Below are 18,977 nucleotides of genomic sequence, written 5' to 3'. Positions count from 1 at the left end.
CCAGTGAATGCTAAGTAAGCAAGGTGTGATGCCTCAGTAGTTCCAATCTGTCACTGCCGGTGTGGCGATTTGAATGAGAATGGCACCCGTAGGATTGTATTTTTGCATATCTGATCCCTAGTTGGTAGACCCTTAAAGGACTAGGAAGTATGTCTTTGCTGGCAAATGTGTGTCACTGAGGGTGGCCTCTGAGGTTTCAAAAGCCCATGCCAGGCCCAGTCTCTCTCTCCCTTCTGGCTGCAGATCAGGTAAGCTCTTAGCTACTGCTCCAGCACCAGGTCTACCTGCCACCACACTCCCTGACAGAATGGTAGTGAACTGACCCTCTGAAACTATGAGCAAGGCCCAATCAAGTGCTTCTGTTTATACGTTTCCTTGGTCACGGTGTTTAATTACAGCAGTGTAGAACAACAACTAAGACAGAAGTAATTGTCTTCCGGTATGTGGTGTGGTTTCTCCATAAGCCAGGATTCACGGGAATCTAGGAGTGGGAAAAGGCACGGTTCCACTCTCTATTACTCCGAGTGACCCACTAGAAAAACCGTTCTTCCTCTTTCTGAAACCTTGAGTTCTGCTGGCCTAGACATTTTTGTTTCACATAGGGGAGCACTCCTGCATGGAGACAAAGCAAGCATTGCGTTGGGCTGGAAGCTAGGGCTTCCCCATGGCGGCTCATGATAGTATCAGGAGGGGAGATTGATCCAGATTGCTTCTCCACAATGGAGGTAACAAAGGTTCTGTCTGGGATGCAGGGGAGCCTTTAGGGCAGTGGCTCTCAACCTTCCTAATGCTGTGACCCTTTAAATGCAGTGTCTCCTGTCGTGGTGACCCCCAACCATAAAATTACATAAGTATAATGTTGCTACTGTTGTGAACCCTGATGTAAATATCTGATAAGCAGGATATCTGAAATGAAACCTTTGTGAAAGGGCCATTCAATGCCAAAGGGGTCATGACCCACAGATTAAGAATCACTGTTTTAGGGCATCTCTTGGTGATACCAGGCCCTGTGGTTAAAGTCAATGGGAAACTACAACGATCTAATCTAGGCAGGATGGCAAAGGGCACAGACCCTTCAGAAATGGAGGTTTGGGTCACTCTCCCAGGAAAAGCACCAGGACCTGCTGAGGTGCTCGCTGAGGGGACACACAAGGGACAGTAGAGGAAGGTAGCCATAAATACCAGCTAAGACCAGTTGCCGAAGTGAGGACTGAATTCAATATGGATGCCTCTGTCATCTTCTGTTAAAACTCTGTATAGAGGTTTGCTTTCTTTTGTCAGTTTATCATGTAATGTAACAATCAAGTAAGATAATATTGGTGGTTATCATCTTTCAGTTATGAGATGCTAAAAGAATGTTCCTCAAGGGAATATCACCACCTCTTCTAAAATATGTGTGTGCTTATGGTTGTAAGTCTTTTAAGACAGTGTCTATATCACTGTGCAGCCTTGCTGGCCTCAAACTTGTAGTGCTCATTCAGCCTCTGCCTCCCAAGTTTGGGGGTTGCAGGCATATGCCACTCTATGCCACCATGCCCAGCCTTTCTTAGCTCTCAGGTATTTTGTCTTAGCAATGAAAAAAAAGTAATACAAACAGAAAATGTTAACAAGAAAGTGAAATGCCTACAACTCTTTTTAATGTTTATTATATTTATTTACTTGGGGCATGTGGATGTGGAAGTCAGAGATAACTAATAACTAATGGAAGTCACTTCTCCCCTTCTACCATGTGAGGCTTGGGGCTCAGACACAGGCCATCAGTCTTGTGGCAGGTGCCTTTAGTCACATCTCACCAGCCCCCATCTGAATATTGAGTTGAGCAGACTCAGAAACAGGCCAGCACTTCCAGGGAAGACATGATTCCTTCCATCTCATACCAGTGAAACTACTAGCTTCCTTTATAAAGGTACTGAGAACATTTCTGGTCTCCCGTGCTCTTCCAACAAATTCCCTCTCTACCTGTGGTAAGATCTTACTATACAGCCCAGGGAGGCCTTGAACTCACAATTCTTCTGCCCCAGTCTCTTGAGTACTAGGATTACAGGTACATATCACCATTCTTGGTTCACAATCTGTTTCTAAAGAGCCTTATCTAGTTTAACAAACCTTGAAGAATTAGGATTTATTGAACTACTCTGTGATAGTTCATTTCCATAATCAACTTGACTGGATTTAGAACCACGTAGGATACACGACTCTGGGTGTGTCCCATGAGGGTGTTTCTAGAGAGGCTTAACTTGGTAAGAACAACCTGAATGTGTAGCGCCATTCCACAAGCCAGACTGAATAAGAACTGAGAAAGTAATGGGAGCAGCAGCGCTCACCTCTGCCTCCTGGCTGTGGATACAAAGTGTCCAACTGCCTCCTGTTCCTGCTAGAGCCACGCCCAGTGCCACCTTTGCCTTCTCCACTATAGTACACGGAACTCTCAAACTGTGAGCACAAATAAATCCTTCCTAAAGTTGCTTGAGAAAAGCAATGCACTTTCTTTTGTTGTCTGGGGTCGAGGGGAGAAAGGGGAAGAGAAGGACCTATGGGCCTGGTGACATGTACCCATAATCCTAGCACTGGGGAAGCTGAGGCAAGATAGGAGTTCAAGGCCAGCCTTGGTGGTATAGAAAGGCAAAGAGAGGTAAAAAGAAATGGGGCCCACCTGTTCCCAGGGGAGAGTGTGTGGCAGAAATCCACATGACTAATCAAAACTATCAACAAGTACTAGAAGCTTTTCCATCATCCACAAAAGGTTTTGACTCTGTTCTGTGCATTTCCCCGCCTCCAGTAGGCAAGAGCTTCACAGAAATACAGGCCGGTGCAATTTGAATAGTGGGAAGTGTTGATAATGAATGAGTCCAGTTCTGGGATCTGGGGTTTGTGCTCCAAAAACTCTGCAATTCATATGTGAAGTCTTCATCCCTAAAGTGACTGCAGTAGCGGGTGGGACCCTTGGGAAGTCATGAAAGCAGAGGGGGCCCCGGCCCTCCAGTCATGTGAGGTTACAGAGAAAAGATGGGCCCCACCAAATACTTATCAGGTTCTTGAACTTCACAGCTTCTAAAACTGTGAAAAAAACAGATTTTCATCCTTTATTAGTTTTCTAGTATTTTGTTATAGCTGCCTGAACAAACTGAGATTCCAAGATTCATCATAAAGCCTCTGAAAAGATCTCTGGCATTTGGATGCAGGAATACCCACAATACACCTGGTCCAGTCCTTCAGCCACTCATATGGATGGAAGATGTGAGCTTATAAAGATAACAGAACCAACACTGAGTGCTCCTTCAGCATCCTGCTATTAGTCACTTCTTCCCTTCTTTACAGACCTGTCCCATATGGGAGTGGGGGAAAGAGAGAGAGAGCCTACATGGGCACATGTGGAAGTCCCAGCAGGACCTCAAGATTGTCCTCTCGGGCTTTCAACCTTGTTGCATTAAGACAGGATTTCTTGACATTTCAGTTAGACTCAATTGCTAGTGAGATATTATGGTCCATCTGTCTATGCCCCGCCCCCTCAGTGCTGAGGATACAGGCACATAAAGCCATGCCCAGGTTTTTACATGGGGTACTGGGGATTTGAAATCAGGTCCTCATACTTGCAGAGCAAAGCACTCTTACCCTCTAAGCTATGCCCCAGAATCTCTCCCTGACAGTATTCTTCACATACAAACTTTCCAAATAACTTAGGACAAAAAAATAATAATAATAATCATCTCCTTTCAAAGAGAAATGTGTAGCAGAAATAAAGCAGGCCTGGAACTGGAGAAAATAGAGAATGACATTTATTAAATGCTAAATATAAAAACAAAGCCATCTAAAAAGGAATCCAGGGAATTCCCTTTACCCCTCCAGGGCCCTCCCACTCCCATCACAATAAAAACATCATTTTTGTGTACACAATAACTAGCAAAGACTAAAAGAAACAAGGCTTCTAAAAATGGCAGACATTTTGCTTAGGGGGACCTTGATGCGTGAGGTCAGACAGCACAGAAGCACCAATTACTTCCCCAGTCTTCTAGGTAAGAGGCTAGGTTCAGGGGCCCCTGAGCATGTGACAGCAGGCTGGCTGGAGCCACTGCCCGGAGGCCAAAAGCCCACATCATTGATCGCATCCTCTATTTGTTCTGTTATCATGTCTTGTCTGTGATCATTGAGCGCCTTGGAAAGCCTGTCCATGGCTAGAAGGGGACACGGAGAAAGAGTTAGTGAACATACAGATAGAGCCCACACAGAGCCAGGTCATGGCAGATCATCAGAGCCTCTGTTTGTGAGTGCTGAGGTCAGCCTTCCCTTTTTTGGGATAGAACTTGAGGGCAAACTGTTCTACGTCTTCTGGCTCTTTTTGAATTTGGTAATCAAATCATCAGCCTGCCAGAAATAACAAGGTCTATGTCAAAGTCTGTACTGTGGCTTATTTGCCTCTTAACCTTCACTGGGTTTGATTATTTTTGATACAGTGTCTTTCTCTGTGTGGCCCAGGCTAGCCTTAACCTCTTAGACCTCCTGTCTCCTCCCAAGTGTCAGGATTGCAAGTGTGAATGACCCTGTCTATTTTCCACACTGGACTATAAGATATTTCTTTAAGACAAATTTTATGAGGCTCGCTGCTTTAGTCTCAGCAGGTAGTGTCTGGCAAGTAATGAGATTCTATAAATAATTATTCAAATAAACATGTGGAACGTGTGGATGCTGATAGAACATACAAGGGCTGCCCTGACCACCTGCCCATCAAATCCATTAGACTCCAGTCCCACATAGGCAAAAACTGCTTATTAGAAAGAAGCCCCTGGTCTTAAAGATTCTCAAACACATGGCAGACACAAAACATGGTACACTCAAAAGATGAAATGCAGGGACAGGTGGGTTCTTAAGGGATGGGTTGCTTCCTGTTTACAAAGGAGCATATAGAAGCTGTTGAAGGCAGAATAAATGAGTCAGGAAGGAATTGATGGGGCCTGGATATCCGGCCAGGGATGGGGATGACAGCAGCACTCACCGACTTTTAGTTGAAGGTGTTTTTCTGCAAAGAGGAGGCAAAACCAGCCAGGCTCCTTACACATGTAGGATCTGCCACTGGATAACAGCAGCTTGTTGTCCTGGAAGCGTTGGAGAAGGATCTGCTCTTGTTCAAACGTGCACGGGCTCAGGTACTAGGGAAAGGGAAGGGGGCAGGGCTGAGCACAAGTCCAGTTAATGGGTAAGCCCAGGCCTGCCCTTTCTGGAACTCACAGCTTTCAGGTTGATCCAGAGGAAGAGGCCAGAGCCACAGTTGGAAAAGGGGATATTCAATTCCTTCAGCTTCTTAGTTACATAGCTGAAAGCCTTCTGGAGTCGGTTGAGGTTAGTAGGCAGGTACACCTCGTTGATCCATTCTGGATGGGGAGGGTAAGAACATCACAGATCTTATAGCTGACAAGGCAGGGGATTGGGGGGGGGCACATTCTTCCCAAATTTTCCTTAGCTAGGCTCCAGGTGAGCCATGAGCCATTTCTAGACAAGAGTGGCTCTGTGTTGTGTCTGAACTGGTAATATCCACACACACCCACACACATTTCTCATATAGGACTCCAGAGGAGACAGTGGGCATCTTAGTTGTCCGCTGGAATGTTCTCTTTGAGTAGGTAATGGAGGCCTGTAGCCAGGAAAGCCCAAAACGAGGACAACTGTTGTCAACTGAGTGATGCTCAAAGCTTTCGCTTATGCTCTTGGACCTGACACACTGGGCTTGGGGCAAACCAGCTATTATCTGGGACACTTTCAGCACCACTGTTCTCAGAACTAACAGACAAAGAGTGACCCGAGGAGGTTGCAGAAACCTTTATGCCTGTGTTATACTTCTTTAAAAAGTTTTAATTATGCTGGGCTGGGTGGTGGTGGCACATGCTTTTAATCCCAACACCCAGGAGGCAGAGACAGATGGAATCTCTTGAGTTCATGGTCACCCTGATCTACAGGACAGGAGAGTTTCAGGACAGCCAGGTCTATACAGAGAAACGCCGTCTTGAAAAAAAAATTAATTATGTGTGTATGTGCCAGTCTATGGGTGTGCAATAGGTACTCATGGAGTCGAATCTTCCGGAAACTGGAGTTACAAGAGGTTGGTTGACTGATACTGGGAACAGAACTCAGGTCCTCTGGAAGAGCAGCACATACTCTTAAACACTGAGCCATCTCTCCAGGCCCCTGCCTATGTTATATTTCAAGGGCAGCTAAAAGAAAATCTTTGAGGATGAGGCAATTTCTAGGTCATTCTCAGGTACACCTAAGGCTGAGAACAAGTTTTCAAGGGGCTGAGATCTGGTTCCTGCCACATATCAAAGAAGCTGGCACCATGGAGGATTGGTAGCCAGTAAGGTTTTTCCTTTTATTTCTTTCCCCACCCTAAGCTAAAAGCAAGCTGTTTACTTCTAAACCTGTCTCATTGCCCTTGTTTCTTTCTTTACATCTGATAGATTGTCTCAATATAGTCCATCTACTGGTTTAAGCCTCCCGGTCTGGAATCTATTATAGGAAATGAAAGAAAAAGAGTCTCTTCTATGTTTGAGCCATAGCATTAAAGGGGAAAGTCTCCTCTCAAGTCCAACAATCTCTTGAGATCCCTGGAAAAAAAAATCTAGGGACCATAGATCTAGCTAGACAAACTCTCCCCCAAGCACCCTTCTCCTCTGTTCCCTCTAGAAATGATCTTAATCTATATTGGAAAAGTCAATGAAAATGATGCCACTGTCTGCAAAAGAAAATGTTTGCCTGAGGCAGGTAGGTCCAGGAGAAAGAGACACGCTGCTTCCTGATGGATGTGGTAGCACATGCTTTAATCATTAGGGAGACAGAGGCAAGTGAGGCAGGGCTCTGCTCTGTGAGTTCAAGGCCAGCCTGGAATACATGTTGAGTTCAGGCTAGGGCTATATATTGAGACCCTGTCTCAAAGGGGGAAAGGAAGACTGACTGGCTGATGACATCTGAGGTTTTTCACGTCTCAGGGAACCAATCACAAGCAGTTTTCTAAGCAAAGCAAAACTGCTAGACTTTCAGAATAGCCAAATCTGGTTTCAGACAGGCCCCGAATCTTCCAGCCACACCCATGCACTCACTGATCTCTACCCTGTCCTCTTCTGAGCCTCATATCTCCACAATTTAACTTCAGGCAGTGAACATATCCTCAGGTTGATTGAGTACATGCTAGAGATGTGCCGCCCTCCCCCCCGGAAAACTGAACAATCCCCCACGGCCATGAAGTACAGTCAAGATGCTCTCCTAGGGTCCCGCCTGGTACCTCTGTCCTGGAGCAGTCGGTACAGCTTGTATTGAGCAATGCCGGGGACACCATGGAGGTAGCCAAAAGCCTTCATGGCAGAGGCCACCTCCTTGTTGTGGGTATAAAGAACACCAAAGCAGAAGCCAGACATGCCAAAATCCTGCAGGAAGAGAAGTTGGGGAAGGACATCTACTTTTTCTTGCTTTGTATTTCTGGCTCCCCTTCCTTCCAGGCCAAAGGCAGTTTTCTGGGGCTTACCTTACTAGTTCCCCAGATCATGTGGATCTTCTTAGGATCAGGACAGCTAGAAAAGTTAAAAAAAAAATCAAGGTTGGGAGGAATGGTTGAAAGATGGATAATGACCTCTCTGATGGAAAGGAGAGGGTGGACTTTGGGTTCCTCCTAGACAGCATCTAACATGCCCAGGTTGGAGAGACAGCAATGGTAGCTAAGCTAGAAGTCAACACAAGGTGCCCCTGAAAAGCCCACAGGGAACCCATGGGGGAAATCCAGGACCCTCAACTTGACTGTGGCTCTACTACATCCGGTCTAAAACCACCTCCTTGCTAGTTGCCCTTTCAGGGCTGCCCCCATTTCTAGAACACGCTCACCTGTCTGCTACTGCCCCACCTTTGGTGACTCTGTTCCTTCTAGCAGGCATGCCTCTGTCTTGCACTGATGAAATCCTGTCCCTATGGCCAAATCCTAACCCCTAAAAGCTTGAGTTGGGCATGTGGGACATATTTATATTTTCAGCACTCAGGATGTGGAGGCAGGTGAATTAAGAGGCCAGGTTGGGGGTAGCTTTCCTTGATACGAACGTGTGTGTGTGTGTGTGTGTGTGTGTGTGTGTGTGTGTGTGTCCATCTATGCGTGTATGTGTGTCTGTGTGTGTGTAGGTGTGAAAGACAGGTTAAAGCTGAGTGTCTTTTTGTCTCACTTCTACCTCTCTCACTGCCCCCATGGCAGACAAGGTCTCTCAATGACCCAGAAGCTCCTCCTTCACTGTCAGCTGTGTGGCCAATGGCTGCAGGGCTTTGCCTCTTAGCGTCTCCCCCAACACTAGGATCACATGTTGCTAGACTTTTTACACAGTTTTATTTATTTATTTATTTATTTATTTATTTATTTATTTATTATTTATACAATGTTCTGCCTGCATACCAGAAGAGGGACCAGATCTCACTGTAGATGGTTATGAGCCACCATGTGGTTGCTGGGAATTGAACTCAGGACCTTTGGGAGAACAGCCAGTGTTCTTCACCTCTGAGTCATCTCTCCAGCCCCCTTTACACAGGTTCTTGAAATTCAGATTCAAATCCTCTTGCCTGCATTTTACTGACTGACCTGCCACCCCCTTGACCTTTAGGGACACACTCACTGCCTTGGTCTAGCCATCACTGAGACACAGAATGGCCTTTGGGCTCAGTACTCATGGAAACAGAGGTCACTTTGCTCTTTGCTCATAGTCAGGGTCCCTACTCATGCATAACTCATTTTGCAGCACTAGCCAGGCAAGTTCCTACTTCGTGAAACCCCCTTGCAAAGCAGGAAGATCGAGGCGCTTCTCTGGACACCAGTGGGGACAAACTTACTATTTTATGCTCAGAACACTGTGAAACGTGACAGAATCATCAAACACAGACAGCATGTAACTCTCGTCCACGATCACATGCAGGTTGTGCCTGTAGTTGGGTGAGATTAAAAAAACAAACAAACAAACAAACAAAAACAGATCTACTTCCTGCCTCCAGTTTTCTAGATTATTACATTTTATTTGGGGAGGCATGCCCATGTCTGAGTGGGTATACTGGGGATGATTTCCGGGCGGAGGGCAAGAAAACAACTTATTGGAATCAATTCTGCCCTCAACCACATAGGTCCTGGGGATCAAACTCAAGTTTGTCAGGCTTGGTGGCATGGGCCTTTGCCCACTGAGCCGTCTGGCCAGTTCTGTGGTTTTAACTCACTCTCCCTTCCTGCTCTTAGATACAAATCACATATTCCTGTATCCCAGTAGCTGACTCCACCTTGACACCAAGCAGAGCACAGAAGAAGAGGCAAAGCCTCCGGAGTGTTGACATCAGTGGCAGTCAGCAGCTGCCCCCCCCCCCCCCCCCCCCCCCCCCCCGGGCTCTAAACAGCGCCAAACGGGCTTAGAGCACACTCACATCCTCAGCTCTCTACAACACTAGGGAAGGCCCCATGTCAGATGAAAGTAAGGTCTTAAAACAGAGAGCCAGTTGCTTCAACCTAGGAAGGTATCAGAGCTCACTGATTGTGAATTTCACGGGATCTAGAATCACCTAAGAGACTAACCTCTGGACACACTTGTGAGGAATTACCCCATTTAGGTTCACTGATGTATGAAGAAGACCAACTGTAAAGTAGGTGGCCTCATTTTCTGGTCTTGAGTCCTGAACCACAAACACACACACACACACGAAAGAGAAAGCTAAGGAGACTATTCTTGCTATCTCCTTCCCATGGATCCCAGCGTGACTAGCTCCTTGAACCACCTACCACCTTGACCTTCCTGCCATGATATACCCATGAACCACGAGCCCAAATAATCCTTCCTCTTGCAGAGTATTACAACAGCAACAGGAAAACAACCAAAGATAGCTGGAATTTGCACTCCACTCCATTGAGTTCTTGGGGGTAGCCTCCTGAATTCTCTGTCTCTCTCTCTCTCTGCTGGTTGGTCTGGGTAGTTGGGACATTTGAGTACTGTTTCTAGAAAACAAGTTCTGTCCTAGAAGAGCCGCTGTGGGACTCCAGAGGCAACTGTCATTAACCTGTTCTTAGCAGTGACCCTGAAAGTCCTGCAGTGACCGGCCTCTGAGCACCTGCCATCCTCGGCGCTGCAGCCCAGGTACTTTGGAAACAGGTACTGGGATAAGGTACTTCTGCCGCGGTGAGTTTGAAGGCAGCAAAGTCATGCTGCAACGGCAGCATAAGTATCCGTATGGGAGGAGGCCGAGAAGGAAAAATGTGAGAATGGGCCCTCTTTTCCTCCATTGATTAGTCTCCCTGCAAGGCCTATGGCAGAATGGGTGCTCCTAGGTGTTACTTCTGCTTCTGACTTCTTGCCTACGGGTGATGGGGTGGAACACGTACTTCTTGGCAAAGATCAGGTAATCTTGCAGTGACAGTCCCGTATAGACACTGCCCAGAGGATCCTGTGGGTTGATCAGCACAAGGCCTTTAACCTTTTTTCCCTGAGAAGAAATCCAAACACAAAGGTGAATTCAAGTCCTTTATATCTACCCCAAATCCTACCAAGCATCCTTTATGGCTTGGGACATCTAACATAGGACACCTGAAACGGCCTGGATAGGATCTCACACATACAACTCCATACTGCCGGCAAAGCGGAAAAGAAATTTTGGGAAGTTTCTGCGGTGACGTCAGCCACTTAGAATTCCTTGCTGTCTTTCCTAGCTAGGGAAAGCCCCCAATATCTTATATCTGAGTCTTATTACTCAACCTTTTCAGGGCCAACAGTGATCATCCTGAAATTAAGCCCCAACCGCTTGCCCTTACCTTTAGCTTAGCCTGAGCCAGGGTAAACTCGAGCTTTTCCACGGTGAGACGGAAAGTGTGCCAGTTGATCCCGATGGCCTGGGAGACACATGCATCTGAGAGGAGCTTGTTTCTGAGCCTGTTTTCTCACAGCCCACAAGCCCGGTACAGTCTTTGGACTTCATGTCAAGGTGTTGGCCCCACATGGCTTCTTCACCCTGGCACCTGCCCTGCTCCCACTATCACTTAGAGAATAAGGCCCCTCTGTCTCCTCAGGGCTGCTACACAGTCCTTTGCCTTGTGGGCTGAGCAAGAAAGGGGCCACCTTCTCACCTGGCTTTCCAAGTAGACAGGAATAAGCTCAACTTTTGAATAGAGGTAGGAGCTGAAAGCAAAGCCACAGTGGCATGGTGTGGGGATCAGAAAGGCATCTAGGAGCAAAAGGAGAGAAAGTTGTCTTCCAGTCAAGATGATCAGCAAGATTCCCAACACAAGGAGCCAAGGGTAGCAATCCCTTCTTCCATCCTTGAGCTCAAGGGCCATAAAAAGTGGTCCATTTTTATACACATTCTTTGGGGGAGCAAACTCTAGTCCATAGCTGGCAAGCACACTGGAGGAGGCTAAGACAGTGTCTCTTTATTGACCTAGAGCTAGGCTGGCTGCCAAGCACTCTTTAGGGACCTGCCTGTCTCTGCCTCCGCAGCCTTGGGATTACGAGTACATGCCACCACTCCCAGCTATTTTATGTGGGCTCCAGGGATCAAACACAGGTCCTTGACTGACAAGCATTTCCCTGACTGAGCAGCTGTCCTCTGTAGCAAACTTCAAAAAAAAAAAAAAAAAAAAAAAAAAAAGAAAAGAAAAAAAGAAAAAGAATCTATCTGTACTAGGCTAAAGGTCAAGCCCCAGAAAAGTTCCTAGCATTGGACCTATGGATTAAGTATCTTTTCCCTCCCATTCTCTTGGCCTTGTGGGCCTTTTCATCTAGATCACCTCTTTGAGAACTGCTACATGTTTCTTCCACGTGAAAGGAGGGCTCTGACTCCCTTGATTTCCCAGAAATGATACAGAGGTATCTCTGGCAGGACAGAATGGCCTGAACTTGGGGAAGAGACCTCAGGCCAACAGGACTTCTCTTCCAAGGTCCAGTGCTTAGGTGTCCCTATCCACATGCCAGGAAAGGCAAGCAGAGCCTGCCGACTTACCACCCGGGTCACACAGAACCGTGGCCAGTGAAGAAAAGACAGAGGAGGAGCCGTTTAGAACCACCACCTAAGGACGAGGTCCAAGAGACAGAAGTCAAAAATCAGTACCTGTGTAAGAAAGGTATGATGTGCCGCCTCCCTCCTCCCAAAGGGCAGGCCCCAGGGTCCCCCTTTAGCTGGACCTCCCCCACCCAGGACCCTCCTTAACTGGTTTTTGCTGTGCCCTGCCCTTTGATGGTTCTTTCAGTATTCTACAGATGAGGCAGAGGGACCCTAGAGGATAGCTGACTTACATTTTCTGGATCAAGGGGTACAGGCGCCTTGCAGTAGCGGGTCAGGAAGTTAGCCAGCTCTTTCCGAAGGCTGCAGACAGACCCAAAGAGACCCAAAGAGACAGCATGGTAGGTGCCCTTCCTCACTCAGAATCCAGATGACACTCTTTTAAAAAGCACAGTATCCAACCTTAACAAGCTCTTCGCTCCCCAGGCCAACCTCACCTTACAGGGCTACAGACTAAAGAAGTGACCTCTCAGGGTCACACAGATATTGAGAAGTGGGAGAAGCCAGGTTTGAAGCATAGCTGGATGCTACTTTTGGGACATTTTGTTCTTAGGCAAATCCAGCCTTTTGACCCTGAATGCAACACTGTCATCGCCACAGTTCGTATTTAAGAATTATGTGATCAAGCTTTAAAAATCAGACAATTCTCAATGTTTTTAATAATGATTTTTGTTTGGGGCTTATTTATAACTATTGTGTCTCAAGCTGGACATGCCTTCTAAGCATTCCCTGGAGGTTATTAGCCAAAAATACTGGAAAGTCGATCTTAAATATGGTGCATTTGGGGAGAGGAAATATGGCTCAGGGGGTAGATACTTGCCTAGAATGCATGCATAGAATCCTGAGCACCACAATAAAAGCAGGCATGATATACACCTGTAATCTCACACTCAGGAGAAAAAGGTAAGAGGATCAGAATTCAAGGTCATCCTCTGCTGTATAGGCAGTTTGAAGCCAGCCTGTGACACATGCGATTCTTTCAACGATTATAGACATAATTGGAAATTTTATCTGTCTATATACAGATATATATCTATATATATCCATAGATCCAATGACTGATGAAAGGTGCCTGTGGGCAAGAGACCCTAGTTCTGAAAGTCACTTACAGGGGCTGTCCTTTCCAGTCACAGTGCTGCATCAGGGTCTCATCAATGAGGTTCATGTCACACCAACTCAGCTGTTGACAAATAGAACATGAAGATAGGCAGTTTAGGGAGGGCAAGTGGGGCCTTATTTTGTTCCTAGTTCATGCATAAGTCTCTGCCCTGAGTGCTCCCTCACAGGGAGGCTAGCCTTGTCATATACTCGTGTGTTTTAATGGGAAACATCTGACAGCCTCTCTAAGCCAAAGCTCTGGCCACTCTCTGGACAGTCAGCCAGGCCAGGGGCCTACGTGTCTTGTTCTAGAAGCAGGTATCTTGGCTCTCCCCACAATGCCTGTGTTTTCCTCCTGGACCTTCCACAAGCCAAGGAATAGACCAGGAACTGGGCCCAGAGGGGTCAATTCTCAACAAGACCCAGAACATTGCTTACCCTATCTGTTATCAGGTCGAGGCAAAGCTTGTTCTCGCTGGCACCAAGGTTGATGTAGCCCTGGAAGTGGAAGGAATCTAGGTCAGCCATCTTTCTCCATCCTAAATGGACCCCTTTGGGCATGCCAAGAAATTGCCATGGTAGATTAGCCCATGGGAAGATTGCACTATGCCACAAGACAGTTCAGTCGGTGTCTGGCAATGATGTTAAGTGTCAGAAAACTTCCCATGAACCTAACATTTTGCAGTTATCAGGTCCCCCACCCCCACCCCAAGAGACAAATCAGAGTAGTTGGACTCTGCTCTGTGAACCTTGATGGTAAATGTTAGACCCCGTGAACCGCTTATGTCTTGAGAAAACCATCCATTTGACCAAGAGTGGAAAGAAGAAAAGCTGAAAATCTACCAGACAAATGGCAGGCATAACCTCTCCGACTCCTTACCAACCGGAAGCCCTGCCTGTACCCATCTCTGCTATCACCTGGAGGGACTTCCAAGTTACCAAGGAGATGCAGCCATTACAGTAGAATAGAGGTATGGGATTCAGTTCCTAGAATAGCAGATGGTCTCTAGCTGGCCATGCAAAGCTTAGATGGGGAACAGAAGGCAGCATGACTACAGCCAGGGATGACTCTGCCCTCTGGGTGGGGAGCTGCTGTCAATCCTCTTGGCTAAAAACTTTTTGTTGGCTGCTTGTTACCCTAGGGAAGACCACAGCCACCATCATACAGGGTGGCTGGTTCAGACTTTTCAGATGCCTCTGTAGATCACACGGACGGAGAGGGCATCCTTTCCATGGTATTGCAAACATAAATGCTTGTTTCTCTTATGGCTGCCTACCCCTGGCACTATATTGCATTTCATAAAGGCAGGCCCATTTACCACTATGAGTGCAGTGACTGGCTGCTAGTATTTAAACACCGAAATTAAAGGAAAGGTAGTAGGGATAAAGGGACTCAGACACCCCTTTCCCCCAGTTCTCCAGCTTCTGGGGAGTTTTCAGCTCTGTGATTATACCATTATGCTAAGAAAGGTAAACACACAGCACTTGGCACAGGACTCAGCAAATCCCAGTGGTCAGAGCTTCCAGGAATGCCCCCCTCTTACCGAAGGGTTCTCATCTTTGTGGTATCTGTCTGTCTGATAGGCCTCAGAGCTCTGGAAGTTGAAGTGGTAAAAATCAGAGATGCCAGTCCCACGACTGGACAGAACGTGGCTGACAAAGGCAGCTTCAAAACCACCCAGCCAAGGACTGGGTTCGTCCGGCCTAAATGACAGGGTCTGCTGTCTAGCTTTGTTGCCACGTCCAGAGTCCAAGTGAGGGAGAAATTCCTTGAACTTCAGTTTCTTTATAGCCTCAGACCATATGAGGTTGACTGTCTGGGAGAGTAGGTAGCCTATCCTCTTTTCCCGCTTCCAGGAGGCCTGTGGGCATTGCTGATCTTCTGGTGAGAGGCATTGCGCCTGCTGCAAGAGATGGTCCGCAAGGGCCCGCTGCAACTTCAGCATCTTGTCCTGCATCATCAGGAAGGCTTTGTTCTTTTTGCCAGATTTCTTCAGCTGACCCTGGAGTTTGGGGCGGGTGTCTTTCCAGGAACTTGAACTCTGGGTATTTTCATGGGCTTCAGCAGCCTGGCTGGAGCCTACAGGGAAGAAAGATTGAGTACAGAGAACAAAAGATATCCTTCCCTGAGGGTCCTGGCATGACTGGGGACAGAACGGATTCTCAGGCTCATCACTGGCTCCTCCAACCCTTGTGTTGTGGGCTTAGGCTCTAAATGGCTCAGAACTCGCAAGAGCATGTGTAAGCATCCTTACATATCCATCCCAGCTGCTGGTGCATCCTACGCTGATGCCATTAGAATATGTCCTGAGCAAGCTCAGTAAGCCTCTCTAGGAGAAAAGGAGAGAGCTGGCCTTTTCTAGGTTCTCCTCGAGCTGAAAACAGAACCCGTTTCTTCAGGTTCTAGATGAGAAGGGAAGGAGTTTTGCTGTTCAATCCCAGTGCAAAGTAAACAAATCATCCTACTGTAACCGAGGACTGGGAAGATGGCTCAGCTGGTAAAGTGCTTGCTGCACGAATATGAGGATCAAAGTTCAGCCCCCAGAATCCACGTGGAAAATCTAGGTGTGGCGGCATGTGTCTGACAGCTCTGGGGAGGCAGAGACAAGAGGATCCCACATCTTGTTGGCCAGCAAGATAAGCTACATCTAGATTCCAACCTTCACATGCACTCTCATGAACAGGTCTGCAGACATACAAATAGATACACCTTTTTTTTAATTTAATTTTTTTATTACTAGTTACATTTTATTAACTCTGTATCCCAGCTGTGTCCCGCTCCCTTATTCCCTCCCAATCCCGCCCTCCTCCCTCCCTGCCGTTTCCAAGTCCACGGACTGGGGAGGACCTCCTCCCCTTTCATCTGACCCTGTTTTATCAGGTATCTTCAGGGCTGGCTGCAAAGTCCTCCTCTGTGGCCTAGCAGGACTGCTCCTCCCTTGGGGTGTGGGGAGGTCAAAGAGCCTGCCATTGAGTTCCTGTCAGAAATAGTCCCTGTTCCCCTTACTATGGGAAACCAATTGGTTACTGAGCTACCACGGGCTTCATCGGAGCAAAGGTTCTAGGTTATAGCCATACATGGTCTTTCGTGGAGTGTCAGTCTCAGAAAAGACCCCTGTGCCAAGATATATTTGGTCCTTGTGGAGCTCCTATCCTTTCCACGTCATACTAACTCCCCTTCTTTCATATGATTCCCTGAACTCTGCCTAGGTTTGGTTATGAGTCTTAGTATCTGTTTTGAAACAAGATACACCTTTTAAAGTGAAAAGGTACTTTACTGATTTTGTTTAGTTATGGATTCATTGTGACCGCTTTTGCAAGTGGCAGAGCTGAATAGTTGTAACAGAGGCTATCTGGTTCTCAGAGATTCAACTAGTTATTTAAATGATTTTTAAAAATTATTTGTACAGCATTCTATCTGCATGTGTTCCTGCCCACCAGATCTTATTATAGATGTTGTGAGCCACCATGTGGTTTCTGGGAATTGAACTCAGATCTTTGGAAGCACAGCCAGTGCTCTTTTTAACCTCTGGGCCATCTCTCCAGCCCCCTTCTTTTAAAATATTTATTTATAGCTGGGTGTGGTGGTGCATGCCTGTAATCCCAGCACTTTGGGGAGGCAGAGGCATGTGGGTCTCTGTGAGTTCAAGGCCAGCCTGGTCTACAAAGTGAGTCCAGGACAGCCATAGCTACACAAAGAAACTTTGTCTTGAAAACACACACTGTCCAACACAAACACATATGTGTGTGAGAGAGACAGATAAAGAGAGAGAAAGCAAAACAGACACACACACAGAGAGAGAGAGAGAATGATGTTTAATCAATATGTTTGTTGCATGCCAAGTGCATGCAGCATCCATGAAGGCCAAAAGAAGGTTCTGGATTGCCTGGAATTGGAACCACAGGTTGTTGTGAGCAGACATGCAGGTGCTAAGAACCAAAACTTGGCCCTCTGAAAGAGCAGCAAGTGCTCTTAATTGCTGAGCCATCACACCAGCTCCCAAAGCTCCAACTACTTATTATCTGATCCTTCCTAGAAAAGGGTTGCCAACCTCTGTTCTAGAATATAAAACTTTCCTTTTGTTTGTTTCCCCACCCTCCACCATGATACCCAGTCCATCCATCCTGAGCTCATGTGGCTTTCTATTAGTGCTATGACAGCTACTGTAGGCTTTCATTTCTAGTCTCCCTAGGCAACGCTGCAGCTCCTGAAGCTCTCTTCCATTCAAATCACCTGTTATGTGTCATGGAGACCTCAGCTAATTAAAGCCAAGCTCCTGGTCTTTTGGCTCGATGGGTCATGCGGTGAGAACCAAAAGAGTCTTTATTTCTAAGATGTGTAGTCAGAGAACACGCAGCTAATGCTTCTGAAAACAAAGTGCTAAAACACTCTGCAACACTCAGGGGCTCAGTGGACAGCCAGTCTAGCCAAAACAAAGCTTCAGGCCCTGTAAGAGATCCTAGCTAAAATAAGGAGGAAGGTGACAAAGAAAGACACTCAACATGGACCTCTCCCTTCTGCACACACATAGACACACACACACAGCATGCTCACACAAATGTGTTCTCCTAGAAAACATATTTTTAAGAAGGTAGTGAATATGGCTTAAGGTTACTAGGGAACTTAGAATTGGGATCTCTGCCAAGATGTTTTATATAGGAAACCTCTATCATATATAATTCTGTAGCACAAAGAAATGGTGTCCCTAAAGCCTAACCCCAAACTGTTAGTATTGGGGTTCATCAGTTCTCTGCTCCAACCCCCTCAGCTATATCTTCGCTTCAGTGTCCCTAGCCTGCCTTCACCTACCTTCCAATCTATACCGGTCTTCCATGTCCACTAAAACAGGCTCAGACAGGCTGCTGCTGGCAGGACAGCCCTGTTCTGTGAGTTTCAGGGCACCAGGAAGCAGGAAAGGAGGGGGAGAGGAAGCCAGGCAGGAATTGGCTCAGTGCTACTGTAGGGCTCTCCTAGGTTTCACCTGGTCTGTCCCTTGAGATGGTACCCCAAGTCTCACTTTACAGATGAGAGGCTCAAAGGAATGAATTGAGCCTACCAGATCACACGAGTAGGATGCTTTTGTCAGGGAAGGTTCCAAGCACGCCAGCCTGTAGTTAATGTGCCTATGTGTCCGAGCACATGTGTGTAACCCAACACAGAGTCAGAACTTAAAATACTAGAGATTGCTGTGGCTTTTTTTTTTTTTCCTGTAACCTCCTTGCCCAGTTCTCAAGCCCCAACCTTACTAATAATGTTGCTACAATGTTATGTCTATGCCAGCTGACCATAACCCTCCCGCACTGCCTTAAAGCGCCAGGGGTCCGTGGCCCAAATTTCCTACTCCTTCCACATCCCACAGTTTTTGTCTTCTACCGACTTACCCTCTTTTCTTCTTTCACTCATCTCTGTGCAGTCTAAAGTCCTCACGCCTGCTGGAAGTGTCTGCCTCAGGGACTGGAAGCTTGCTCCACTGCCCACCTCCTTTCTCTTTTAAGGTGGCTCTCAATGGTAATGCCAGCCTTCTTTTCCTTTCTAGAGTGCTCTGCCAGGAGCTTCCTATTACCTAAAACGGCCTTGGCATCATTCCAAAGAACTGGCTCGGTGGAGTGTCAAGCTGAAGCAAATATGAAGAGTATTGGCATCACCTGCAGAATTCGCAAACTGTGAGGGCTTCTGCACTAGAGCCTCGGCCGAGTGCACAGGTGAGAATCCAGGTGAATCAGGTACTCAGAGTGTTGAGGGTCGCCAGAGCAAGAGGGGCCCGTTCAAAGCACAAAGGAGCCTATGGTTCCTCCACGTTTCTGAAGCCAAAAGTGACAGCAGGCTGGTGTGGTGTTAA

General features: G+C 46.9%; 1 protein-coding gene across 1 annotated transcript; it reads right to left on the bottom strand.

Annotated features, from left to right (window-relative positions):
• Positions 1 to 3,809: 3,809 nt before the first annotated feature.
• LOC129671260 (probable inactive 1-aminocyclopropane-1-carboxylate synthase-like protein 2) lies at positions 3,810 to 18,541 on the bottom strand. Its single transcript, XM_055600016.1, has 15 exons — positions 18,520 to 18,541; positions 14,682 to 15,217; positions 13,576 to 13,635; positions 13,149 to 13,219; positions 12,273 to 12,342; positions 11,980 to 12,046; positions 11,108 to 11,205; positions 10,796 to 10,873; positions 10,370 to 10,470; positions 8,845 to 8,934; positions 7,508 to 7,553; positions 7,268 to 7,409; positions 5,224 to 5,366; positions 4,991 to 5,144; positions 3,810 to 4,172 (listed from the first exon to the last, which is right to left on the bottom strand). The coding sequence occupies exons 1-15, from the start codon at positions 18,539 to 18,541 to the stop codon at positions 3,994 to 3,996; spliced, it is 1,857 nt and encodes a 618-aa protein (XP_055455991.1). The 3' UTR covers positions 3,810 to 3,993.
• Positions 18,542 to 18,977: the final 436 nt, after the last annotated feature.

Source organism: Psammomys obesus, unplaced genomic scaffold (genome assembly GCF_907164565.1).
Source record: "Psammomys obesus unplaced genomic scaffold, mPsaObe1.curated_primary_1811, whole genome shotgun sequence".
NCBI classification, from domain to species: Eukaryota; Metazoa; Chordata; class Mammalia; order Rodentia; family Muridae; genus Psammomys; species Psammomys obesus.
This window is presented reverse-complemented; position numbering and strand designations above follow the sequence as displayed.